At 50.8% G+C, this 26,633-nt stretch overlaps 1 protein-coding gene across 1 annotated transcript in view; it reads right to left on the bottom strand.

The window, feature by feature from the left end:
* Positions 1–2,588: 2,588 nt before the first annotated feature.
* PCNX2 (pecanex 2) overlaps positions 2,589–26,633 on the bottom strand; it is a 300,345-nt gene continuing 276,300 nt past the window's right edge. The window contains exons 29-34 of the mRNA XM_061162994.1: positions 23,059–23,203; positions 22,150–22,380; positions 20,832–21,106; positions 19,873–20,060; positions 5,003–5,451; positions 2,589–3,542 (exon numbers count right to left, since the gene is read on the bottom strand). Coding sequence (XP_061018977.1) covers positions 3,381–3,542; positions 5,003–5,451; positions 19,873–20,060; positions 20,832–21,106; positions 22,150–22,380; positions 23,059–23,203 — 1,450 coding nt within the window. The 3' untranslated portion in view covers positions 2,589–3,380. The remainder of the gene's footprint in view (positions 3,543–5,002; positions 5,452–19,872; positions 20,061–20,831; positions 21,107–22,149; positions 22,381–23,058; positions 23,204–26,633) is intronic.

The following is a 26,633-nucleotide window of genomic DNA, read 5'->3' as shown; positions in this document are numbered from 1 at the left end:
CAGTCTGTAGAAACAACGTTCTGCTGAGGTTAAAGAGGGAAGAGAGGGCAGGACACCTGAGGCTCACACACTCGCTGAGCACTGCATCTGTGTGGACCACTGAGGGGAGGGGCTTCCGGAGAGGAGGGGTGCGGGGGCCGCTGAGATCGGGAATCCTCTTACACCTGAGTTTGAAATGCCTGCTATTCAAATAAATCCAGGTGCCTGGCATTGCTGGGTGTGAGTCCAGACTTCAAGGGGGAGTTCACTCTGAAAAGCACAGAGTGGACGTGTGCAGAGCGCGTGTGAAGAGCCCAAGCTGGAAGACATGGTCGGACAGGACGCGGCAGAGCTGACGTGGAGGCCAGGCCTGCCCAGCTGTTCTCTCTTCCTCCCTGTAGCAGCCGCTGCACACGCAGTATTTTAAAAGTGGGACTTTTTTTGTCTGTTTTTGGTCATGCCAAGGGGCTCGTGGAATCTTTGTTTCCCAACCAGGGAGCATACCCAGGACAGAGGTAGTGAGAGTGCTGAGTCTAACCACTGGGCAACCAGGGAATTCCCCAAAAGAGTCATCTTTTTATCTCTGAATAAGCACATGTTAGGGAGATGGTCCTCTAATTCACTAAATATGATCTCTATCGTGGCTGCCATGAAGAGGGAGGGCCCCGTAATGCTGTAAGTCCGTTAAGTTACAGGGGTAAGGGGCGATGCCTCTGGGAAGCCGGGGAAGGTGGGATGGACTTGCCCCTCTCTCTCTTCCATCTGTGTCTGTGTTCGTGGAATGCTGTGTCTGGGAAGATCAGGTGGAGGCAGGCCTGATGGCAGGAGCTTGTGACTTGGGACAGAACAGTAGGAAAGTGGAGGAGGCTTGAGGAGAGTTCAGGGAACAGGCCTTGTGATGCCTCTTTCATGGACCAAGAGAAGTCTGCACATCTTAGAAACATCTTAATCTTAGAAATGGCCTGCCAGGCAGATGGTTTTAACACACAGTACAGAATGTAGACTCAATAATTCCAGAATAGCCACATGATTCATATAAAACCCAGCACTATGGTCTATGTTATCTTTAAAAGAGAAGCAATTTTGTTCAGCATTCAAATGTAGAAAATAACTCTTAGCTCAAGTCCAGTAGAACATTTGAATAACTCCAGTAGGAAATGTCACCTTTGGAAAATCTCTTCTAAATGGGGGCTAATAATACAATATTTTGCAAGGAGTACACTCTGATAAACAGTTGATAGGCTGAAGATGAGATTAACGAGCTCATGAGTTGTAAATATAAAAGTTGTTTACAACACCTAAAAAACACACGTGACTGAGTTGTTGACAGCCCCGAAGAGTCCTGGAGGGAGGCCAGCCGTGATCTCAGCTGTGGGTCCATGTGCACACACATTCAGCGTGCACACGCACGCAGCTTTCCTGCTGTAGGCAGTGCAGGGCATGGCGGCCCTGCCTGAGGAGTCTGGCCCTGAAGTGGGTAGACCACACCTTTCCTCCTCCCGCTGGCCCCCCAAAAGCTGCCAGAGAACCAGGATAATAAGCAGTAGACCCAGCGGTTGAAGCAGCAGCCCGTGAATCTCTCGTGGAACAAGATGCAGGCATAGCAGGGATGCGCTTGCCTCCCATCTGCATCACCCTGTCCCTATAGACTGGTTTCCCAGCTCTTTGAGCAGCTCTCACTTTCTCTGAAAGCCATGCCTCTGTTTCTTATTTCTAGAGGCCCAAGGAGCACCCAGGCTGAATGCTGCTGGGCGTGGGTCATTTTCTTACCTAATTCAAGTGACCACCCTAATATAGGAAGCCATCCTTTAGTCCCGCGGGCTTGGTTGCCAAGTTGCCCAAGAGAATTTCAGGAACTGCCAGCCAAGTTTGTTGAGCCAACTTAAAGAACTGTGCTGAGGTTATTTCAGCTGTTCTTTAGACAGACATCTGCAAATCCATCAGAAATAAGAAAAATGCACCTCTAGGGATCACTGATTTGAGAATGCACTCTGTCTCTGATGATAGACTCTACTGTTATTAATTGCTAATTCTTATTTTACCAAACATAAACAATGTTACCATCTACTTCCAAGAGATAAGGAATTCTCTACAGTGCCATCCCCTCTGCCTACACTTCCAATCCCAAATACCTTTAAGAAATTTGTGTGACTGCTTTCAAATTGAGTATATCTAACTATTGTCTTTCCAAAAGGGATGCCTCACCAGGTCAGTCATGGATATTTTCCATGGACCCTGTTCTGATACCCCTTCTTCCCCCCTCTCAGCAGCAAGAAGTCACGTTTCTGCTATACCTGTTGGGACTCTTAAGATGAGAAAAATTGTCTCAGAATTTGCCTACAACATTGTAAATCAACTATACTTCAATTTAAAAAGTAATTGAAAAAAGAATCTGAAGAATAATATACATATAACTGAATCACTTTGCCGCACACCTGAAACTAACACAACATTGTAAATTATACTTTGTAAAAAACAAAAAAAATAATTCGCCTAAATGTCATTCTTACAGTGAAGGATCTTTTTTTTTTTTTTTTTAAATAAATAACAGTTTAGTAGAACTCAAACAACCGGACACAGCAATAACTGTAAACATTTTAATTCCAAAAACAAAGTATGTGCAAATGTCCTGTGACACATTAAGGATTGCTTGGCTTGGAAACAAGTATGCATTCCTGGGAAGCACACAGGAACGCCAGGAGAGATGGGGCCTGGCTTCCTGCAGGAAGTCGCTGTGATTGCAGTTAGCATCATTCCTAGGTGGCTGTCTGTGGCCTGCCTTAACTAAACTTCTGCACGCACATTGCTGGGGGCATTGGGCTCCTTTCATAGGATGTTTTGGACGTGACTGCATGCACTGTCACGATTTTTGCAGTAAAGCTGTCACTGGTTTATATTTAACATCTGCATAAATATTATCAAGAAGTGAGATGTTTACACATAGATTGAACATCAGTGCATTGGACCAGCTCATGGTGTGATACGCACTGCTGTCTGCTTCTTTTTCACGGTAACAGTGAGTGTAAAATGCCAGTTGTTTAGCATGCAGCTGTCTTCTTATCATCAGGGCAGGAAGGAATTATGTGCTCTGCTTGAGTTGTCTTAAGATGTTACATGGCTTTTGTTTGAATTGTCCAGTCCTGGGAAGGGTGCCTCCCGCATCCCACCACTCGGGCCACAAGAGCCAAAGGAGAGGGAGACCTGGTGTCAAGGTTTTTTATCACATGAGAGATTTTTCAAGAACCTGAGATCGAGTTGCTCTATTTTCTACACAGCATTCATTTTTCCGTAGGACACATCTCCTGGCTCAGACTGTGCTCTGTTTGGTTCGGGGAGTGCAAGGGGGAAGCCAGGGGGTTTGGTCCTTCCCCGACACCACGGCCCCCCTGGCCCGAACTCGGCTACTGCTCATCGGAAGCACTCTGCTGGGAGGCCGTGTCGTCCAGGCCCATGTCCTCCTGGCTCGCTCTTCTGCACATCACACCCAGGTTCTCGGCCACGCGGTGATCTCGGAGCAGCCCCTGCTCAGTGACCTCCGAGTGTTCGCAAGGCTCAGAGAAGTGCTTCCGAAGAGAAAAGAGAAGCGAGTTTTATGCTCAGCCAGGCTGATCACCTCCCCTGATGACTATCTCACAGCTGCAGGTGCCAGCTGGCACTGTGGCAGGGACATGGGGTCAGTCTAAAGTACAGTACAGTTACAGAGGACCAAAGGCAGCTGGGCTTGAGGAAGGGCCATGCAGTCCCAGTCACGAGTCTAATACAGTGAGAGGGGTGCCTCTACACACAGGGACCTTTTCTCGGGTAACCTGCAAAGAGAGGACCTTGGGTAAAAAGTCATTTGTGAGCCGGGATTTTCTGAGTTTGGGTCAATGCCACTTCATATACACTCAGCCCTGCACCCCTGCTAAATCCTGCAGGTTTAATCCCAAACAGTAATACCGAGGCTTTTTAAATTCTGGCTGAATGTGGTCCCAAAGACTCAGCCATCCTTGTGGGAGAGAGGGAGAGAGAATTCTCCAAAATCCCAGAACTGCACCCACAGATTGTCATAAACACATACTGGGGGTGGCAGAAAGCTATGCATTGTTATTGAGGAATTGAGAAAAAGGGAAGGAGATTTGTTCACATTTAGTTGTCTAACTAAACTGGATTAAACTCCTGAAGTAGCCTGGGGCTCCAGGGTGCTCATAACCCCGCCCTGAAGGCTGCAACCCCCAGGCTCTTCTTAGGGCAGGTCACAGTGGCCCTGACTTCAAGGGGGCTGGGGTGCCACTGTATGACTTCTCCTGGGGGAGGAGAGGGAGGGCCAGGCCCCCATCATCCACCTCCAAACACCCACACCCGGAACCACAGGCCGGCGGGCTGTGACTCAGCTCCACTGCAGACAGGACAGTGCCGAATGTTCAAACGGAACTGCAGGCATCCAAGCTGATGCTGGCTTTTGCCTTAATGTCTCCTATTCTTCCCCTACAGAAGAGAAAGGCTGGGCATTTATGTGTATACTTACTTGTGATGCTCAGGGATTCATCCAATGCCAGCTAGCTAGGGATTCTAGATACCTAACGATTTATTTGGGTGAAGTCCTCAAAACTCTCTAACATTTAATTGCATAAAGCAGAAGGCCATCTCGGCAGCTTCACAATGAAATCTAGTGGCGAGGAATCGATGATCTGCCCACCAGGCTGGTGTACATACGTCCTTTCCTCTCCCTCCAGCCAGAGGAATGTGAAAAGAAAAGGACCACAACCGGTCCTTTAACCTGGGCCCATGGAAGCTTGCCCCCACAGCCCGGGTTCAGGGCGGAGGGGACTCTGCCTTCAGGCTCCCTGCAATGACGCCTGCTCAGGCGCCACTACTACAGGACCAGGGCGATGTCTCCTGTGGGCTTCAGAGCGCAGACGTTCCAGCTCCTATCTCACCACTGGTCTGTTACTCTGCAAACGCTAGGGGGAGGTGACGGGAGCCTGCAGGAGGGCGCCCGGGTCCTCGGGCCAGGAGCCCTGCCCGCCCCCTAGCCCCTCACCCGTGTGGACTGGCTGGCGGCCCTGGCCGAGGGGCCCAAGGCAATGTTGACGCTGCTGGAAGACTGGGTGTCACTGGTGTTGCCCCCCTCGGCAGCAGACAGCCCGGAAATGACCAGCGCGCTGGAGAAGCTCCTCTTGCCAAACAGGAAGCTGAGGGTGGAGCTGGTGGACGAGCCCAGGCTGGACCTGAGGAGGGCCTCGGCCCGCTCTCGGACGCTCAGGGGGCCGGCGGCAGGGGCGGCTGGGGGCTGCGAGTGCAGCGACGCGGCCGAGGGGCACAGGGACAGCCGGCTGCCCGAGCGCCGCGGCGCCAGCTCGTGGACCGACGTGGACGTCTGCAGGAAGGTCGGGCGGCTGCCCGCCACCGGGCCGCACGCGCGCGGGACGGGCGGCGTTTGGCTTAAGGCCCTGTGGGCCTGGGCGGACTGACTCCTGCCTTTTCTCCTGCCTTTAAAAGAAAGCAGAGCAAAACAGGTAAACAGCAAGGCCCTACTGTACGGCCCAGGGAACTCTTCTCAATGCTCTGTGATAACCCATATGGGAAAAGAATCCGAGAAAGCACATATATGTAAGTGAAAGTGAAGTTGCTCAGTCATGTCCGACTCTTTGCGACCCCATGGACTGTAGCCTACCCGGCTTCTCAGTCCGTGGAATTTTCCAGGCAAGAGTACTGAAGTGGGTTGCCATTGCCTTCTCCAGGGGATCTTCCCGACCCAGGGATCGAACCCGGATCTCCCGCATTGCGGGCAGATGCTTTACCGTCTGAGCTACCAGGAAAGCTCAATGTTTGTATATATGTTTGGGCTTCCCAGGTGGTAAAGAATCCACCTGCCAATGCAAGAGACACAAGAGACATGGGTTCGATCCCTGGGTCAGAAAAATTCCCTGGAGGAGGAAATGGAAACCTACTCTAGTATCCTTGCCTGGAAAATTCCATGGACAGAGGAGCCTGGTGGGCTACATACAGTCCATAGGATGGAAAAGAGTCAGACACAACTGAGCACGTGTGCACACACACACATGCACACACACGCACGTGCACACACGCGCGTGCACACACACACGCACGCACAGAGTATGTATGTACAACTGCATCACTTTGCTGTACGCCTGAAATTGACACGGTATTGTAAATCAACTATAAATTAAAAAACCCATAAGACAGGGAATTAAAGAGAAAGAAGGGGAAAGCAGGAGCATTCAAAAGGTCATTCATCTAGTTAACCAGAGCTTTCTAAAATGGGAAATTAAGAAAAAGAAAGCAGAGCAGACCAGGTTGCCATGGCAGGTGGTCCCTAAAGTCAGTGTCTTCGAGGTGAGGTGGGAGGCCTTCTCTGGAACCCCAGAGAGCCAGGTTGTCCCCCGCCTTCTGGGCCGGGACGGAGGGCTGGGAGCCCAGGCCGGGCCTCCACTAAGGCCTGAGAACTGAAGGGTGGGGTGTGGGCATTGCTGTGGGGAGCAGCAGCCGGGGGTATGGACCTGTCCAATTTGCCCCAGCTTGTCCTGGCTTTCACACCAAGGTCTCATGTCCCCTGGAAGCATGAGGAAAAACACTCAGGTTTAGATCATTTGTAGTTGCCTTCAAAAACGGGTGTTAAAAAAAAAAGGGGTTGAGCCACACATACTGTGGCCTTTATTTTCTCAAAAGCTTTCCCTTAAGATCAAGGTCTTTGAGAGGAAGCTCTCCTCAGGCTCACAGGGTCACCCAGGTTCCCATGTCTGTCTGGGTTCCCAGTGGACTGGAGGGGCTCCCAGCTCCCTTTGGCCAGCCATCCTTCCCCCTCGGGGGGTCACTCCTGGCCTATCTCTTGCTGAGAATCATTGAAACAAGGCCATTTTGACACAAGGGACTGGACTGCCCAAGGATTTGGTCTGGGCACATCTCTGGGGGCTGTGAGTGGGGAGGCTTTAAAGTGCTGGACCCACCTCTGCAGTTGTAGAGACCAGGCGGGTGGAGGAAGGCTTGTGCTTGCTGGAATGCTGAATTCCTTAACTTAATCACCAGGTGGTTTAGTCATTAAGTCTGACTCTTTTGACCCCATGCACTATGCACTATGCCCTCCAGACTCCTCTGTCCATGGGATTCTCCAGGCAAGACTACTGGAGTGGGTTGCCATTTCCTTCTCCAGGAAATCTTCCTGATCCAGGAATGGAACCCAGCTCTCCTGCATTGCAGGGTGATTCTTTACCAACTGAGCTACAAGGGAAGCCCAGAGGGTCTAATTTTAAAATATTATTTTAACAACAAGGTCTTACTGTGTAACACAGAGAACTATATTCAGTGTCCTATGATAAACCATAATGGAAAAGACTAGGAAAAAAAAAAGAATGTACAATGTATAACTGAATCACTTTGCTGTAAGTAGAACAGAAATTAATACAACACTACTAATCAACTGTACTTAAATTTTTAAAATTTTTAAATGAATAATAAAAATAAATATTATTTTGAAGGGAACAGCTAGTGATGTCAAAGTGCTACCAGTTGCCCTACTCACAAGTCTCCTGAAGTGGCTCAGTTACATTCAATTAGTACAAATAGAGAGGGCTGTGGGTGGGTACACTCAAGGATTGTCAACTCATCCCAAGTTCCCAAATTATTAACAGGGAATCTGGTGATGCTGAAATGTTTATATTTGTCCATGGGACCACATGAGTGACACCTTTTAATTAAAAAAAAAAACTTATTAGAATATAGTTGATTTACATGGGCTTCCCAGATGGCGCAGTGGTAAAGAATCCACCTGCCAATGCAGGAGATGCGGGAGATGAGGGTTTGATCCTGGGGTCAGGAAGATCCTCTGGAGGAGGAAATGGCAACCCACTCCAGTATTCTTGCTGGTAAAATCCCACGACAGAGGAACCTGGTGGGCTACAGTCCATGGGATCGCAGAGTCAGAGCTGACTAAGCAACTGAGCAGACACGTAGTTGTTACAACTTTGTGTTAGCTTCAGGCGCACAGCAAAGTGGCTCCGTTATACACATCCACACATCCACTCTTTTTAAGAATCTTTTCACATATAGGTTATTATAGAATACTGAGTAAGTTCCCTATGCTATACAGTATAGTCCTTGTTAGTTACCTCTTTTATATATAGTAGTGCATATATGTCAATTCCAATCTCCCAATTTATCCTTGCTCCTGTTTCACCCACTGGTAACCATGTTTGTTTTTTACATCTGTGACTCTATTTCTGTTTTGTAGATAAGCTCATTTGTACCTTTTTTTTTTAAGCAGTGTCATAGGATATTTCTCTTTCTCTGTCTGACTTGCTGCACTCAATATGGGAAGAGACGTTACTGTGGACATCCCCTGGGTCCCCCCAAGCCCTGCTCTTCCCACTGCCCTGGATTGGCTGAAAGGGGCCTCCTGACTTTAACGTTAGTGCCATTTGCCCACTGTGGTGGCGGGCGCCGAGTTTCAGAGGGCACTGGGGTTCCCACCTGGCTCCCTCCTGCCCGTCCAAGAAATTGGGGTGCTCACAGTGCGGGACTGGAGTCAGGTTCCCTGGGTGAGTGAGGCAGCTGGGGCCCTACCCAGGCTGGGGCTCATCTGATCGTCCCTGCTGAGTACTTGCTCTTGCAGAGGAAGAAAGAGGGAGAAAGGGACCCTGACGAATCAGAATTAAGAAGAGAGATGGTGATTTGTTAGTTTATTCAGTTTGGCAAGGCCAAACATCTGTTTCTGATTTATCCTGTAACGCTGATTGCTGCCCCCAAAATACTCCACAGTCATCCACAAGATGGTGATTTTGATGCTGGAGAGACCACCCATACTTGGTGGGGGACTTAGCTCATTTCAGTAACAAAGGGACAAAGGCCCGTCTGTGTGTCAGAGGGGACTGGTCTGTGTTCTATGCAAGATGGGGTAACCCTCTCCCCAAATTGCTTCAGATTTTCTTGAGGTTTTTTTTTTTTGGTTACTCTTGATTTTTTTTTTAATTAATTTTGCAAATGGAACAAGAAACCAAACTGAATGCATTCATGCTACTTATTATTTTGTAGTTTAACTTATTTTGCCAATTACTTCATTATCAAATTATAAGCGATTCTAGGGCAAACCTCCTAAGAGCCTGAGTTGAAATTCTATATAAATTACCCTCCTTGGTTCATTATTCCGGCATTATTCCTCTCTCTCTGATTGTTATCTCAAAAGTGGTGGTTCAGTTCAGTTGCTCAGTTGTGTCTGACTCTTTGTGACCCCATGGACTGCAGCACGCCAGGCTTCCCTGTCCATCACCAACTCCTGGAACTTGCTCAAACTCATGTCCATCGAGCCAGTGATGCCATCCAACCTTCTCATCCTCTGTTGTCCCCTTCTCCTCCTTCCTTCAATCTTTCCTAGCATTAGGGTCTTTTCAGATGAGTCAGTTCTTGGCATCAGGTGGCCAGAGTATTGGAGCTTGAGCTTCAGCTTCAGGATCAGTCCTTCCAATGAATTCCTTTAGGATTGACTGATTTGATCTCCTTGCTGTCCAAAGGACTCTCAAGAGTCCTCTTCAACACTGCAGTTCAAAAACATCAGTTCTTCGGTGCTCAACTTTCTTTATGGTCCAACTCTCAATCCATACTTGACTACTAGAAAAGCCATAGCTTTGACTGTGCAGAGCTTTGTTGGTAAAGTAATGTCTCTCTGCTTTTTAATATGCTATCTAGGTTTGTCATAGCTCTTCTTCTAAGGAGTAAGTGTCTTTTAATTTTGTGACTACAGTCACCATCTGCAGTGATTTGGGGAACCCAAGAAAATAAAATCTGTCATGATTTCCATTGTTTCCCCATCTATTGCATGAAGCGGTGGGACCAGATGCCATGATCTTAGTTTTCTGAATGTTGGGTTTTAAGCCAGCTTTTTCACTCTCCTCTTTCACTTTGATTAAGAGGCTGATGAAAAGTGGTGGTGCAAATCCTTAGAATCCTTAGAAAGAGATAGTCTTTCTGTCCAATTGGGGTGTCAGATTACTTGTTATTGTTGTTGATCAGTTGCCAAGCTGTGTCTGACTCTTTACAATCCCATGGACTGCAGCATGCCAAGCTGCCTCCCTGTCCCTCACCATCTCTTGGAGTTTGCCCAAGTTCATGTCCATTGAATTGGTGATTAGTTATGAATTTCTAACTTCTCTGAGCCACCAGGCCACCAGCCTCCACCAGTGGGCTGAGTCCCCTTCCAGTGAGAAGTCTACAGGTTATCAGCCACCGCTGGGGCTGCACAGTGAGCTCCGGGCTGCCGGGCATGAGGTGTGGCCACCTGGGACCCCAGTCCTCTGAGAATCCAGCAAGGACCAGGATGGGGACACTCAGCTGGGAACTGAGGCAGGATCTGGGGGAGGAACAATTGGGACCCCAGTTATGGGCACTGAGCCTTGGGCACTGTGAGTGAAACAAGATCCCTGTTCTTAGAGCTTGGTCCACACCCACCCTTGAGAACATCTCGGTCACTGCTGCTTAGCCAGGCTTCCGTGTCATACCCTGCTTGGGCACTTGCCCCGGGGACTCCCTCCCGCAGGCTGCAGTGCACTGGGCACCCCTGGTGGCCTGCGTGGCATCATGTGGTGGCCTCCACCCTCTGCCCTGCCTCTGACGGCATCCTTTCTGCAGGCTTGTTGCTTGGCACACTGGCAAATAAGAACTCAGGCTGCAAAACTCACCTCGCACTGAAACCCAGAGCTTCTTCAGCCCCTGACTAGGAATAGACCTATCCCAAGTTTGGGTGGGCACAGGGCTTTTTAGGGCTTCCCAGGTGGCTCAGTGGTAAAGAACTCGCCTGCCAATGCAGGAGACACGAGTTCAATCCCTGGGTTGGGAAGATACCCTGGTGGAGGAAATGGCAACCCACTTGAGTATTCTTGCCTGGGGAGTTCCGTGGACGGAGGAGCCTGGTGGGCTATAGTCCATGGGATCAAAGACTCGGACACGGCTTAGCAACTAAGCAACCACAGCAGGGCTTCGTGGTTATTAGAACGATGCTGTATAAGAAAGAGACAACCTGCCTCCCCAACCCCCAGCACACAGACACCTCTTCCTGCCCCTGGAAAATGAAATTCTCTCCTTGTTTTTACTACCACTGTGGTTAAAGCCGCACGGGGACTTCGCGACCTTTGGCTGTGTGGTTCCCTCCTACGGCATGTGGGAAGCTTCAAAATGCCTCGACCTACAGGCTGAACCCTCTCCAGCCCCCTGGCATGTGCCCCTGCAGACTTGGCATGGGGAAGCTATAGAGAGGGAGCTGCGAAGCTGTCTTCCTTTATTCCAGCTCAAGCACAAAGATCCAGGATCAGGAACATCCTCCCAAGACTGGAGACCAGCCTCTAACTTTCCTGCGCTGGTTGAGCAGGCTCCTGGCTTCCTTTCTGGAATCTGTGGATGCACTGGTTTGATTCAGCTGAAGGGAGGGTGAGAAGGAGGCCAGAGAAGCCGGAGGCTGAAAGGAAACCCAACATCTGCCCAGTACAGGACACCATCCTACTGGGAGTGGCGGGGTGTGGGGGCTTCCCAAGCTGCCCTCCCTCTTCCAGGAATCTTCAGGCATCGCACCACTGGCTGCATCGTTTGGGAAGAGTCTTTGGTGGCAGGTACAGGAAGCTGAGGCCAGGCTGGCCAGCCAGGCAGGGCTGCCCATCATTACGTGGGGCTCCCTGTGGGGGCCTGTGTCCTTGAGGTCTCAGCGGCTACTGCACTCGGGGCCTCAGTAACTGAAAGCTTTGTGCCAAGAGAACAGGGAAGCCCCACCACCATCACTCTCTGCACCAGCTGAGGAGGAGAAGACTGGTGTGGGTGGGGGAGGCGGGTGTTGCTGGGCTTGAGAAGCCTGAGCCAGGAGGCAGCTCTCCTCTCAGGCACAGCACGGGTGCTCCTGAGCACCTGTGTTTATCAGGGGCTGAGGGATGCAGCCGGGGAGCCCACAGGAAGCTTCCCATCTTGGGCTCTGTTCTGTGATTCCCAGACCCTGACGTGGTGCTTACTTATAGGAGGGCGTGTCTCTAACTGCCAAGGTCATGGAGAGAAGGGACGATGGGGTCCTGGCCTTGAGCTTCCCCAGGGAGTGGGAGGGTGCCATGAACCACATTCAAAGGTGCCGATGTCCCCACGTGGCTTTAACCACAGTGGTAGTAAAAACCAGGGGCGATTCATTTTCCAGGGGCAGGAAGAGGAGTCTGTGCTGTGTGTCAGGGAGGCAGGTTGTCTCTTTCGAGACCAACTCTGGGCCTTTCCAGATGTCTCCTGGGGGACTGCCCTGCCCCAGATGTCCTCAGACTCCCCTCCTGTCTCGGGGTGAGCCTATGAGCCTCAGGGACTGGTTTCCAGCAAACCGTCTCACACGCTTCATCCTTTTGAGGGCAAGTTTGGACTCCAGCCCTGCCCAGCCACACAGAACGGGGGTTTGGCTGATGCTAGTGGCTGCGACGTCCCCTGGTGAGTTTTGGGGAAGGCTCGCCCCAGGCAGCTGCTGAGGTAGGGGGGTCGTGGGGTTGCTGGGCAGAGCCGGAGAGCAGGAGGGGCCATCTGTGCTGTTCCCTCTCCTGGACTCGCGCCTCTCGGTCCACTGGGCCCCATCAGGGCCTCTAAGCCAGATGGCCTGAAGGGTGGGGACCAGCTGGGCTGCATCGGAGAGGCTTGGATGTTCCAGGGCAGGCAGAGCCTGCGGGGGACCTGGCGTGGTCCTCCTCTGGGGGAGGGAAGACAGGCAGCTGCCTCTGGGGGCCCTCCTTCTCCCCAAGACTAGGCCCACTCGGTGTGGCCAGCACTGTGTCCTCAAGGCATCACCAGGAGAGGATCAGCCTTGGATCTGGAGAATCTTCTAAAGCTAGATGAGTGGTTCCGGCAGGGGGCTTGGGGCACAAGGTCAAGCTGGTGGGTGGGATCAGCAGCCCTCGGCTCTTTGCTCTTGGCTGAGATGGACGGAAGCTGGCAACTGCTGAGTTCCACTTGGAAATTCCATGACCCGAGGGCCTGAGACCCCACCCAGCCTCCAGAGAAGACTTAGCGGGAAAGGCTGAGTCGGGAGGGGACAGTCTGCTCTATCACTAGGCCTGTGCAGAGCACCACCTTAGCCCTGGGTACCCCCTGGCACTTTAGAGGGTTCCACTCGGCACCCCCTTTCCCATTACATCTCTCCCCACAGGACCAGGAAGTGGCGGGGACAAGGGACAAGCTGACCGGCTCCCCCACACTCCTGCCACCAGGCAATGGGCCCCAGGCTCTCTGGAAGGCCTGGACTGAACCCAGAGCCTGCCCAGACCTGCCCCAGGGTTCCCCCCCTAGGTGAGCCTTGGGCCTTCCTGCAGGTGTGTGTACCCAAGGCCTGAGGCTGGGCAAGGAGCCGCTGGGAGGTGTGGGTGGAGGTGGATGTGCCGTCCACACAGGCACAGGCCCCTCGTCAGGCATGGCAGTGTGGGGACAGTGGGTCACACTCTCCGTGTGTGCTCATGCCCCCCACCCTGGGAAGTGAGGGCCGTCACCAAGCCCCCCGGACCCCCAGCGCTGTGCTGCCCTCCTACGGGGAAGGGCAGCTCCCAGGCCCTGACCCAGGGGACCCAGTGGCAGGGTGGTGGAGGCAAGTGGTACGGCTGGCCGGCTGGCCGGGGCCTCCCTGAGAAGGCGGCATTTGGCCAGAGGCTGAGCGGGGGACTGAGTCCAGCTGGGGGCAGCACGTCCAGCCTGAGGAAGCAGCAGCAGGAGCTGTGAGGCGAGCAGCACCTGGGATGAGTGAGGGGCAGGGGGGCTTCTAAGGCTGGGGGTGTGAACCAGCAGGAGCGGGTCACAGAGAGTCCGGAGACGGCAGTCACGGGGAGCCCTGCAGGCCAGGTGAGGCTCAGCTGGGACCTGCCGGCCATACGCCGAGGTCCTAATCCCAGAACTTCAGGGGGTGACCTTGTTTGGAAACAGGGCTGTGGAGGGTATCATTCCTTAAGATGGGGTCATACGGGAGTAGGGGGGCCTACTCCAAGGTGAATAATTTCCTTGATAAAGGGGAATCTGGACACAGAAATGCACACGGGAGAGCACCATGTGAAGATGAAGGCAGAGATCAGGATGAAGCTTCTACAAGGTAAGGAATGCCTGAGGTTGCCAGCAAACCACCAGAAACCAGGGGAGAGGCTAGGGACCCATTCTCCCTCCCAGCCTCAGAGGAAATCCACCTTGCCAACACCTTGACTTTGGACTTCCAGAGCTGGGAGGCAGTCTTTTGTTGAAGCCACTGAGTTTCTGGTACTTTGTTACAGTGGCCCTATAGCAAAGGAACACAGGTCAGTTCTGAGAGATACGGAAGCCATCCTTCAACAGAAAGATGTCCTAAGTTAAAACACTGTCACCTGGCAGGTGTGGGGAAAAGAGACTCAGGATTTGTGCAGTTGTCAGGGCTGCCTGAATGGCCAGAGAGCAGGAGAGTGGCTCTTCCTTTCTTGGGGGTGGGGAGGGCGTGGTGGGCTCCCTCCCAGCTCTCTGACCCTCCGCAGGGGGCACCAGTCTCAGGATAACTTCCTGGGGATGCAAGGCCTTCTTTCCACAGACTGTCCTAGAGCACAGGGAGAGACATGTGTCTGCTCCGCGTGCCCCATCCCTGTGAGAGTGTTAACAGCCTCAGCAGGGAGGCCAGAGGTCCCCAAGCAGCTGGAGGAAATAAACTGCAAGTGGCAGACGTATTTTTTCCCCTTCTCTGTTGACAAAACCAGTTCTGTCTAAGAAAACCTTTTCTTTGTCTTTTCTCAAACCTTGGGCTGATAATGGCTCAACAAACCAGTGTTCATGTCCATTGTTTTATGGTCGGGGATGACATACCTTGTGCCCTTCTATCTCAAAAATGCACATTGTGGGAGAGGGGCCTGGTGAAACTCCCTCAGCCTCGAGGTGTCTCTCTTATCTGGTTAGCAGCTTGCCAACAGACATAAAACACCTTGCTAAAAACCAGCAAGCAGGCACTCTTTCTGTCCCTTCTGACGTCTCTGTTAGAAGCGTTCCCTGTTCCTATTCTACTTGGATAAAGCCTTGCTACAGAAAAGCTCCAAGTGGTCAAGCCTCGTCTCTGGCCCTGGATCGAATTCCTCTCCTCCAGAGGCCACAAATCCTGGCGTGGCACACGGCTTGCAACCGCAACCTTTCACCTGCCCAGACCACAGTGGGACCTACAGGAAACTGGGCAGCTGAGTCAGGAAGGGCTGGGTGTCAGCTGTGCCTGGCTGTGAACCCAAGGAAGACCAGTTGTAAGAGGAGCCCTCAGCCAGGGGATAAAGTCATGTAGGGCCCGGACCGCGGGAGCAGCAGAGATGAGCGCTGGAAGAAGGAGCCTGGGCGAGTGGCTCCATCACGTTCGGGGACAAAGGCTGCATTTGATGAGCAGAGGTAGAGTCCCAGGACCAGAGTAACGGGGCCGTGCCCGGGGTTAGCACTGCAGGCACTGGGCCATCTTGCCTGACTACAAATCCCAAATCAGTTGCTTCCTAGCTGGTGATTTCTCTGCCCCGTGACTGAGCTTCTCTGTTCAGTGACTGAATTTCTCTGCCCTGGTTTCTTCGGCTGCAAGATGAGCACAGGGAAGTGTGTGTGTTAGTCCCTCAGTCGTGTCCGGCTCTTTGCGACCCCATGGACTATAGCCCGCCAGGCTCCTCTGTCCATAGGATTCTCCAGGCAAGAATGCTGGAGTGGGTTGCCATTTCTTTCTCCAGGGGATCTTCCTGACCCAAGGATCAAACCCGGGTCTCCCATATCGTAGGCAGATTCTTTACCATCCGAGCTACTAGGGAAGCCTGTCAGAGTCCTGCGGAGGGTTGGCACACAGTATATACTGGAGGACTGTTACTTATTACATTTTATGACCATAGCAAGGATGCACTTGGTACAATAGGGTGGTGGTGGGATGGGGGGGCATGCGATGAGGAGTGGCTCAGAGTGGGTTTGCTCCAAGCAAACAGATACTCTAGAGACTCAGAGTCTCTAGAGCAGGACAAAAGCTGAGTGCAGAGCCTGAGGCTGACGCTGACTGCAGGTGGGGGCTCATGGTCTTGAGGCCCACAGGCGCTGTTGCCCAGCATGCCTCGTTACCTTGTAAAGCAGGCAAAGCCAAGAGTGGCCTTGGTAGGAGCAATTTTAAGAAGCAATAATGAAAAACGAACAGCTGGTGTGGGCTCTGGAAGACTCAGCTTTGACATCTGCCACAGAAGCCTGTGACTGGTCCCAGCCTCAGACTCTGGTGGTAAATGGGGGACATTCACGACCTATGGGGCCTGGATTCTGAGGATGGAAGGAACGCTGGCTTTTTCAGGCCACGCAGTGCCGGCATGGCTTCACTTGTACGAAAAGGAAGAGGCGTCTCACTGAGTCAGAGCCTGTCCACCATGCCCATCTCAGGCTCTTTAAAAGCCTGTGCCCGCGCAACCCCCCAGCCAGACCCCCTTCCCCACAGTCCCCCACCCTCGGACTCGAGCCCCTCTCTGGTTCAGACAAGTCGCCTGACAGAAAGATCAAATACTCAGGCGCTGCTCCATTTGGAACCTACCTTGCATTTTCCCACCTGGAAAATCACTTCTGTGATTTTTGAAACTTAAAATTCTCATGCGATAACAACTGTTAACTAACTAAGCAATGAGGAACTCCTGGCCTGAGAGCCAGCTGCACACTGGAGGCTGCTCTGCTCGAGGTTCAGGCAGATGGCACAGGGTGAACAAGGGGGTCTTCTTCACCCTAAGCAACTGATGTCACTGTGTTCAGCTACCTACCGATTTACCTCTCTCTCCTTCCCTGTCTTCCTGCCTCCCTTCCATCTCTCATCTATCTTCAACTAAGTAGCTATCATCTATCTATTTATCTCTATATATCTGTGTATGTATATATGTATCTATCAAACATCTACCTACCTATCCATCTTGTTCTTGTTCAGTCTCAGTTGTGTCCAACTGTTTGAGACCCCATGGACTGCAGCATGCCAGGCTGCCCTGTCCTTCACTCTCTCCCAGAGTTTGCTCAAATTCATATCCATTGAATTGATGATGTCATTCAACCATCTCATTCTCTGTCCTCCCCTTCTCCTCCCGCCTTCAATCTTTCCCAGCAGCAGGGTCTTTTCCAATGAGTCGGCTCTTCACATCAGGTTGGTCAAAGTATTAGAGCTTCAGCCTCATCATCAGTCCTTCCAATGAATATTCAGGACTGATTTCCTTTAGGATGGACTGTTTGGATCTCCTTGCTGTCCAAGGGACTCTAAAGAGTCTTCTCCAGCACCACAGTTCAAAAGCATCAATTCTTTGTCGCTCAGCCCCCTTTATGGTCCAACTCTCACATCCATACATGACCAATGGAAAAACCATAGCTTTCACTAGACGGACCTCTGTCAGCAAAGTGATATCTCTGCTTTTTAATACACTGTCCAGGTTGGTCATAACTTTTCTTACAATGAGCAAATGTCTTTTAATTTCATGGCTGCAGTCACCATCTGCAGTGATTTTGGAGCCCAAGAAAATAAAAGCTCTTACTGTTTCCATTGTTTCCCCATCTATTTGCCATGAAGTGATGGGACCAGATGCCATGATCTTAGTTTTCTGAATGTTGAGTTTTAAGCCAACTTTTTCACTCTCCTCTTTCCCCTTCATCAAGAGGCTCTTTAGTTATTCTTCACTTTCTGCCATAAGGGTGGTATCATCTGCATATCTGAGGTTATTGATATTTCTCCTGGCAATCTTGATTCCAGCTTGTGCTTCATCCAGCCTGGCATTTCACATGATGTACTCTGCATATAAGTTAAATAAGCAGGGGGACAATATACGGCCTTGATGTACTCCTTTCCTGATTTGGAACCAGTCTGTTGTTCCATGTTCAGTTCTAACTATTGCTTCTTGACCTGCCTACAGATTTCTCAGGAGGCTGGTTGGGTGGTCTGGTATTCCCATCTCTTTCAGAATTTTCCAGTTTGTTGTGATCCACACAGTCAAAGGCTTTGTTGTAGTCAATAAAGCAGAAGTAGATGTTTTTCAGGAACTCTCTTGCTTTTTCAATGATCCAGCAGATGTTGGCAATTTGATCTCTGGTTTCTCTGCCTTTTCTAAATCCAGCTTGAACATCTGGAAGTTCACAGTTCATGTATGGTTGAAGCCTGGCTTGGAGAATTTTGAGCATTACTTTACTAGCGTGAGAGATGAGTGCAATTGTGCGGTAGTTTGAGCATTCTTTGGCATTGCCTTTCTTTGGGATTGGAATGAAAACTGACTTTCCAGTCCTGTGGGCACTGCTGAGTTTTCCAAATTTGCTGGCATATTGGGTGCAGCAGTTTCGCAGCATCATCTTTTAGGATTTGAAATAGCTCAACCTACCTATGTATCTTTATATTATCTATTTATCTTTCTATTATCTCTCTATCAACCAACTGCGGCTTCCCTGGTGGCTCAGATGGTAAAGGATCTGCCTGCAATGTGAGAGACCCAGGGTTCAATCCCTGAGCAGAGAAGATCCCCTCAAAAGCTTTCATGTGCCACCTATGAACTTAATAAGATTAAATTTCTTTTAAAATACTCTGCTATTCATACTTTACAGGAGATATGGGTTTCCCAGGTGGCACAGTGGTAAGGAATCTGTCTGCAGACACAGAAGATGAGGGTTTGATCTCTGGGTAGGGAAGATCCCCTGGAGCAGGAAATGGCTACCCACTCCAGTATTATTTCCTGGAAAATTCCATGGACAGAGGAGCCTGGTAGGCTAGAGTCCATTTGGTTGCAAAGAGTCAGACATAAATGAACACTCACACACACGCATCAATCAATTAGCGATCTATATATCTATTATCTATTAATTTTCTATCCATCTATCACCTATCTATTATATATATAACCTCAATCTCCCTATATACCTATAATCTATCTTTCTATCTTCTACTGATATCTATCCATCCATTATCTATCTTTCTGTCTCCCTATCTATCTGTCATCCATCTGTCTTTCTTTAATCTTATCTATCTTCTTGCCCATCTTTACACACATCCTCAGTATTTCAGTTAAATCCCCAGCCTTGCTCTGGGCACTTCTAGGAGGCAGGCACTGCTCCTCACTTACTCCTTTGATGCAGAGCTGACAGGGGAACACGCACAAAGAGGCACTTAATGAATGCTTCTTGATGGTAAAAGTACTGAGGCCAAAAGCTGAAACCACTGACAGGTTTTGAAGGTCAAAGCCAAGGGACAGTGCGCTGGTGGGAGCCAGGCCAGTCATCTGTCTCTCCCAGTCTAATTGGGCACGTCCTCTGCGAGCCCTGAGGGTTGCCTTTTCTAACCCAGCCTTCTCCTCCAAGTACAGAGGGATTTTGGAACCTCATCCATCTGATTGAGCCTAATTAGTTGGGCCTTAGTTTAAACATGATTTTAAGCTTTCCACTCAGCCCAAACTTAGACCAAATCACTTCCACCCCCATCGGCTGGCACCCTTTCCCCCTCTTTCCTTATGCTCTGAAATGTCAGGTGTGAGGGGAGAAGTGGAGAGCTGCAGTGACCAGGCAGTGGAGGGCAGGAGCCTGGCTGCCTCATCACGGGACTTGGAGGAGGTGGGTCAATTCACAGAAGGAGGGAGGCGCCTTCAGGGATCAAGAGCTACAACACAGTCTAACACTGAGACACATAAGCCAGTGGTCTCTGAAGGAGTGAGAGATGGGGTGGACGGGACTGACCACTGGACCGACGGACAGACAGATGGATAAAGGATAAAAGCTGAATCTAACACACAGAAGAGAGTAGAACTTACATGAGTCAGTATACTTGGGGGCATCTTTCGGCCCAGTACTGGTTTGTCCTGTGTAAAGCGTCTCTCAGGGGTTAGAATGACAACACAGCCCACGGTGTTGGCCAGTGAGACGCGAGGAGCCTCGGCAGTAACACGAGGCCCCCACCGCACTCACCTGGCCTCCGCGTCCCTTCCCGGGGTGACCCGTGGCGGCTCCCATCCTTTCTGGGCTGTTCCGCGCTGCTCTCCCTGCGCTCACCACTGGGGGCACTGTTACCGCCTGCGGGCGGAGCGCCCCCTGCATCCGCGTCCTCCGCGTCGCCCGCGCCCGGCTGGCCCGCTGCGTCGCAGTCCTTCCGCACTCTGAGAGGAAGAAACGCTTCAGGGATTCTCACCCAGACATGTGTAATTCCCCTAGACGCCCCATCACATCTGTGTCCAAAGCAGGATGGCAGACCATACTGTACTGGCGAGAAGCGATGGAGATGCAGATGGGATGCAGATGGAGGGAGGGGTTTCTGTTCCCCAAACCTCAGTGACTGATAAATGAATACACCCTACCCAGATGAAGAAGCCCCTCAGGCACTGATAAATGAATACACCCTGCCTGGATGAAGAAGCCGCGCGCGCTCCACCATCCATAGGGACCCTCAGCTTTGAGGTCCGACAAAGAGCCCTGTTAGATTCAGGCAAAACAACTTAGAATTTGTTCCCACTAACGAGGAACGCTGTTACCACCGGGTGAGAAAACTTATTCGATGAGAGATGAGGGCTGGGGGTGGGATGGGGCAAGGAGGCTGGTTCAAGCCTGCTTCTTGGCAACAGATGTGTAACAAAGACCCATAACCTCAGCAACTTTGCAAGGACTCAAACCCAAGTCTCAGCCCGTGGATGGAAGGGGGAGGGAGACAGACTCTCATCTGATGACGTTTCCCATTGAGTCATCATCTGAAACGGCTTATTGAATCAAAGGGTGTGCTGGAGGACATTTGGGCACGGCAATTTTCACCACAGGAAGATCCCTGTGGTACGGACAGGGATCCCTGGTAGGGACAGTGAGATCCCTACCAGAAGTCTTGGAGCTCGCAGCCCCGCCCCATCCGGGGAAATAATGCCTTTGCAGTGAAGACCCACCTCAACCACTTGGTTCGGAGCCACGCCCTGATGCTGTCCAAGGTGACCGGTCCGCCCCAGACGTTCTTCATCTGCCTGTGGGTCCCCAGGTAGGATGTGGTGAGTGGGGAGACATACATGGGGTACCCCAGGGGCTGGTCACAGGAGGAATTGATCAGGTTCCGAAGGACCTGCTTGTTGTTCTGAATGCTGCCGCGCTCGGGGTTGCGGTTGCGGAGGAAGATGAGTTCTTGCTGCTGCCCCGCCCAGAGGCCGCGGACGCATTCTCTGTTCACCTGCAGCGCAGGGAAGACACGGGGAGGAAAGTGGATGGTGGGGGCGGTGAGAGAGCGGGGCTACAGCCTGTTGGGTCTGAGTACCTGCGACCACTATGCTTTGGCCTAAAGCTTTCTTAGTGATGTCGGAACAGCAGCAAGGTGGATATGATGCCATTTTCATGGGGCCATGGAGATCAAATAAAAAGGAAAGAAGGCTTTGTTTCAGCCTGGAGATTTGAATCTGTATGAAGCAGAGAAGCTCTGGGAAGGAAGTTATCAGGTCCAGGAACAGGTTATGAGAGGGAGGTTTGGAATCTTAGAGAATTAGAAAGTCTTTAAGAACAAGCTAGATCCTGACCCCACGCCTGTCTAGCCTAGCAGGACTTTTTGCCAAAGTCATCACCTGTACAACAGCTCTTTGAGTGGGAAAGGGCCCTGGCAGGGATGCACTGCCTGTCCGGGGCCACCCACCCTGCATGCTGGCCAGCGCTGCCCGCTCCCCCTACCCCCGGGACTGTGGCTTTGGACAGAGGATGCTGGCCCAGGGGCAGGGGTGTCTGTGCCAATCCATGCTACTGTGTTGGGAAAAAAGTTCATTCAGGGGGGCTTCTTTGTTGCTTAATGGTAAAGAATTCACCTGCCAATGTAGGAGACTCAGGTTTGCTCTCTGGTCTGAGAAGATCCCACATATGGAGGAGCAACTAAGCCCATGCCCCACAACTACTGAGCCTATGCTCTAGAGCCCGGGAACAGCAACTCCTGAGCCCATGCACTGCAACTGCTGAAGCCTGCGAGCCCTAGAGCCCGTCCTCCGCAGAAAGGGAAGCCACCCCAATGAGAAGCCCTCGCATACCGCAACTAGAGAAAGCCCATATTGCAGCCAAGACCCAGCACAGCCAAAAATTAAATCAATATATATAATAAATTATTTTAAACAAAAAAAGTTCATTCAGGTTTTTCCTGAATGAAAACCCAAATGAACTTGTTGACCAGCCATATATTTCTTCTCATGTTCCCCCAGGAGGGAGGCTGGTGGCAGCCAGGAGGGATGGCTCCCGTACCTTGATCACCTTGAAGCTCAGGAAGCTTCTGTGGAGCATGAGCACCTTGTACTCATCCGTACCCTCGTCTACCACATGCCTCAGGGTCAGCAGCTCCTCCTTGTTGGCCAGCACGGCGCCCCTCCAGGCTGGGTCACCCTCATGGCAGATGACCACTTTCTTCTCAAAGGACTGGATGGCCTCGTAGAGGACTGCTGGGTCTTCATACTCATCAGGGCAAGTGAACTGGTCCTGGGGAAAGAATTCGTCTGTGGGTCGGGAGGAGCACAGAGCTGGTCCTGGCTTGCTGTGTACGCGGCAATGAGGCCAATGCCTGGTGCAAGGTCAAGTCCACCTCCACATCGCTTAGCCCCCCGAGTGGATGGAAGGCACCTCAGCATCGCAGTGGCCTCGGGGCCCAGAGAGCTGGTGGCGTAGGAACCTGGGACTTTTCACCACAATGTGGTGATGTCATTTTCTCCGGCCAGGTCCCCTCTTCCATGCTAGTGGGAGATCTTGATGGCATATCACCATGGGTACCATCAAAAATAGGCAATGCCTCAATGCTTAGTTGCTGGACTTCCTGGATAGTGCTAGTGGTAAAGAACCTGACTGCCAGTGCAGGAGACCCAAGAGATGTGGGTTTGATCCCTGGGTTGGGAAGATCCTCTGGAGGAGGAAATGGCAACCCACTCCAGTGTTCTTACCTGGAGAATTCCATGAACAGAGGATCTACAGTCCATGGGGCCGCAGAGTTGAGGGGACTTGACTCAGCACACACCACACACACACACACACACACACTTAGTTACTAAGTCAGAAGCCCACTTGTCAGAATTATGCTGAGCCAGGGGACCGTGTTTTTGAAAGGTCATTTTTTCCCCCTAATGTTTCAGGCTTATACTTAAAAAAAACAAAAAGAATGCTTACCTGATGCAGCTTCAGGGACATCCTGAGAGCTGGGACGACAACTTTGTGCAGCAGGTCGATGTCCGCAAACACCCACTCATCTCGGGCTGTTATCCTGAAGTCACCTTTGAAGAGGGCGTGGAGGCCGTACAGGAAAGAATCCAGGCTGCGAAACAAAGTTTGTTTGTTCACATGGCGCAAAGGTGTTCAGGCCCCTGTCACCCTAACTGGCCCAAGTCTCCCCTATGACACCACAAGGACTTTACTGTCTTTAGGCTGATCTGGCGGGGGTCCCACTGAACACCTGACCTGCGGCCCGTGTTCAGACCGTTGTGACAAATGCTGTAGTGATCATCATCAAGAATAGCTGGTGACATACTGGATCCCGGAGTGTGGGGCTGGAGGTCTTGGGCAGAGCTGGCCTGCCACATCCACAGGCAGAGTGAGTGGAGACGCAGGCCATCTGGTCCAGGAGCCCTGGAAAGGCTCCACTTCTCAGGAGGGTGGCAGGGAGGCCTGGGGAAGAGTCCAGGCCCTTCTGCTTGTCCTCTCTGTGTTTCCGGATGGCACTTTTGGACTATGTGACTCATAATGAAAATTGGATTCTCTCACCATATGGAGAGAGAAAACGACACCAAGTGAAATCTCAAATTGGCCATTTAGATTCTCAGAGTACACCAGTCTCCCAATCCCACCCCTTTTGTTAATGACTAGCGGATGAGACACAATTTGTTGTTGTTGTTCAGTCGCTTTGCGACCTCATGGACTGCAGCACACCAGGCTCCCCTGTCCTTCGCTATCACCTGGAGTTTGTTCAGACTCATGTCCATTGAGTTGGTGATGCTATCTAACCATCTCATTCTCTGCTGCCCCCATGATAGAGGGGGTTAAAATGAATGACCAAAGGATTTCTCAGATTGTCCAGGTTTTTATGTTTCTGGGCTTTTCTGCTTTGCCTCCATTTCCTGCATGTAACTGAGTACTGCCTGGGTGGAGAGCAGAGAGGCACCCAAGGGACACCTTTCACAGTCTGGGCTCATTACCTTTTGGATCAACACACGGTTCAGGAAAGTGATTCATCCTATATATGTGGAGGGAGAGAAGTGTTCTTAATTCTTTCCCTCTAGGTCCATTAATACACTTGGCAGCCGCCTCTAATGAGTCTGGCTTCTAACATCCCTGGTGGGACTGGGCGACTACACAAGAAAACAGCATCCCTGATAGGATTGAACTGGGACAAAACGATCCAGGAAATGTGTGTTGAAGAGACTCTCTGAGGATGGAGCTGAGGAGGATTTAAACGAGCTGGCTCACCCAGCAAGACTTTGGATTCAACACAGAACATTAAGCCCACATGTCAGAGAAATAGTTCTGCTGACTGCTATTGGAGCACGTGATTGCAAAATGCACCACAATCGTTAACTTCCTTCGAGAACTCCATTGAGAGGGATGCTGAAGCTCAAGGTCAGAGATGACTGTGGGAAATGGGTCTAGGCAGGTGGGGTGGGTGCCAGGGTCCTGAGGAGCCCAGAGCCTTCCAGGAAGAGTTTCAGGAGGCAGGCATCCTGGATAGGCTGCCCCAACACAGAACAAAGACTTCCCGGGGCTGCCTGCAGTCCTGGGTGGGGATGGGTGGACGGCAGGGCAAGGATGCAACAGGATAGGGCAAGGGAGGGGAGCTTTAAAACAGTGCAAACTGCTGTCATTGAAAACGATCCAAAATGCCTCTGTCATCAGATAGCAGGAAGTACTAAAAAGAGGGCTAAAAGTAGGTGGGGTTTCTTCTAGAAAGGATTAGAAGCATGCCAGGCTGCTAGCACACAGGTTTAGAGAAACCACTCCTCTAGATGTAGGGCTGAGGACAGTGGCAGAGGGAGATGAAGGGACCTGCCGAGATGCCCAGGTAGATGCAAGAGAAGAGCCAGGCATTCAGCCCATCCTTTGATGGCATATGGAAGGCAAGCACAGACCTGATTCCCCAGTCTAGAAAACGCCCTTCCACGGGACCTTGATAAGTGATTGGAGCCCATCTCAGGCCCCTAATGACAGAATGATAGATGTTTTACTGATCATTTCTATTTTCAGAGGAAAATGACACATTGTGAGACTTACTGCTATTACACTGAAACAAGTCTCAATGCACATGCCTATCTATGAAATAGAGACAGAATCATGGGGAGAGAGAACAGACTTGTGGTTGCCAAGGGGGAGGGGGTTGGGGGAAAGGAGGACTGGAATTTGGGATTAGCAGATGCAAACTAACATATATATACACAGAATAGAGAAGCAACAAGGCCTTATTGTATAGCACAGGGAACTATATTCATTATCTTGTGATAAACTATAATGGAAAAGAATATTAAAAAAGAATGTATAGATGTATAATTGAATGTACATATACACTTTTCTGTACAGCAGAAGTGAATACATTGTAAGTGAACCATATGTCAATGAAAATTTTTTTAAAAAATGAGTCTCCATGCAGCAAACAAAGCTGAATTAGAATTTCACTAGAATGAGGGTACTTCCCTTAGATTGCGGGGCATTACTCCTAGTACCTCAAAGATACAGGCATCCTAAATATAAGGTATTTCATTATCTGCCTTTTATCTTCAGGAGACTGAAGAGGAAGAAGGCAGAGATGTGATGAGCTGGGAAGCTCTGAGGAGAGGAGAGGTCTCCAGGTGGCCCCCACACATTTCTGACTTGCAGCATCACCAGGCTTTCTTCTGTTAAGACTCTACTGAGAGGTGACAGGCTCCCACCCCCAGGCCAACAGCTGGAGCAGGGAAACAGGGTTACATCTGAGTTATTCAAGGTTGGCCTTCGTGGGGACTAGAACAGCCAACACTTGGCCCCTTTGTGATATCTTTATTCATTGAAGTTTTTTGCACAAATGTGGTGCCATGTAAGCCTAGGCTCATCTCAGTGCTGTGGCCCAGTTCTCTATATGTGGATGTGTGTCTCTAACACATGACTACACTTGGGCCAGGTTTCTTCTGGAGCCTACCCTGCCCCATCCCCACACAAATGGACAGGGTTGCCCCTGCACTGAGGATTGTCTGGTGACACTCTCCGTGACCAGCCTTCTGCACCTCTTCTGCAATGTTAACCCACAGTCCACGCAGTTAGGACTTGCATAATATCTCACCTTTGTAAGCATGTGTACACGTGTATGTGCATTCCTGTCCGTGTGTGGCTGCATATTTGTGTGTATATATGTGCATGTGTGTGTATGTGCATGTACATGAGTGCACATTTGTATATGTGTGTGCTTGAGATGAGCACACATTTATGTGTGATGTGCATGTGTGTGTGTGTGCATGTACAAGGGTGCATGTTTGTATGTGTGCATGTGTGTTGGAAAGGACGATTCAGCTTCTGCTCAGAGTCACTTCACACCCCCAGCAGATACCAACAACCACCAAGCTGAGTCTCTGTGACACTCTGCTTGTACTTATTCCTGTTCTTTCTGGTTCCTGACCCTGTTCCCTATTCTATGATGACATAACCATTGGTGGTGAGTACAGATAAGAGGTTGCAGCCATTGGCACTTAAGCACAGATGTACACAACCTTTCTGGAAACAGTCATTTT

Source organism: Dama dama, chromosome 15 (genome assembly GCF_033118175.1).
Source record: "Dama dama isolate Ldn47 chromosome 15, ASM3311817v1, whole genome shotgun sequence".
NCBI lineage: Eukaryota > Metazoa > Chordata > Mammalia > Artiodactyla > Cervidae > Dama > Dama dama.
Note: the sequence above shows the minus strand (reverse complement) of the source record. Positions and strands in the feature narration are given on the sequence as shown.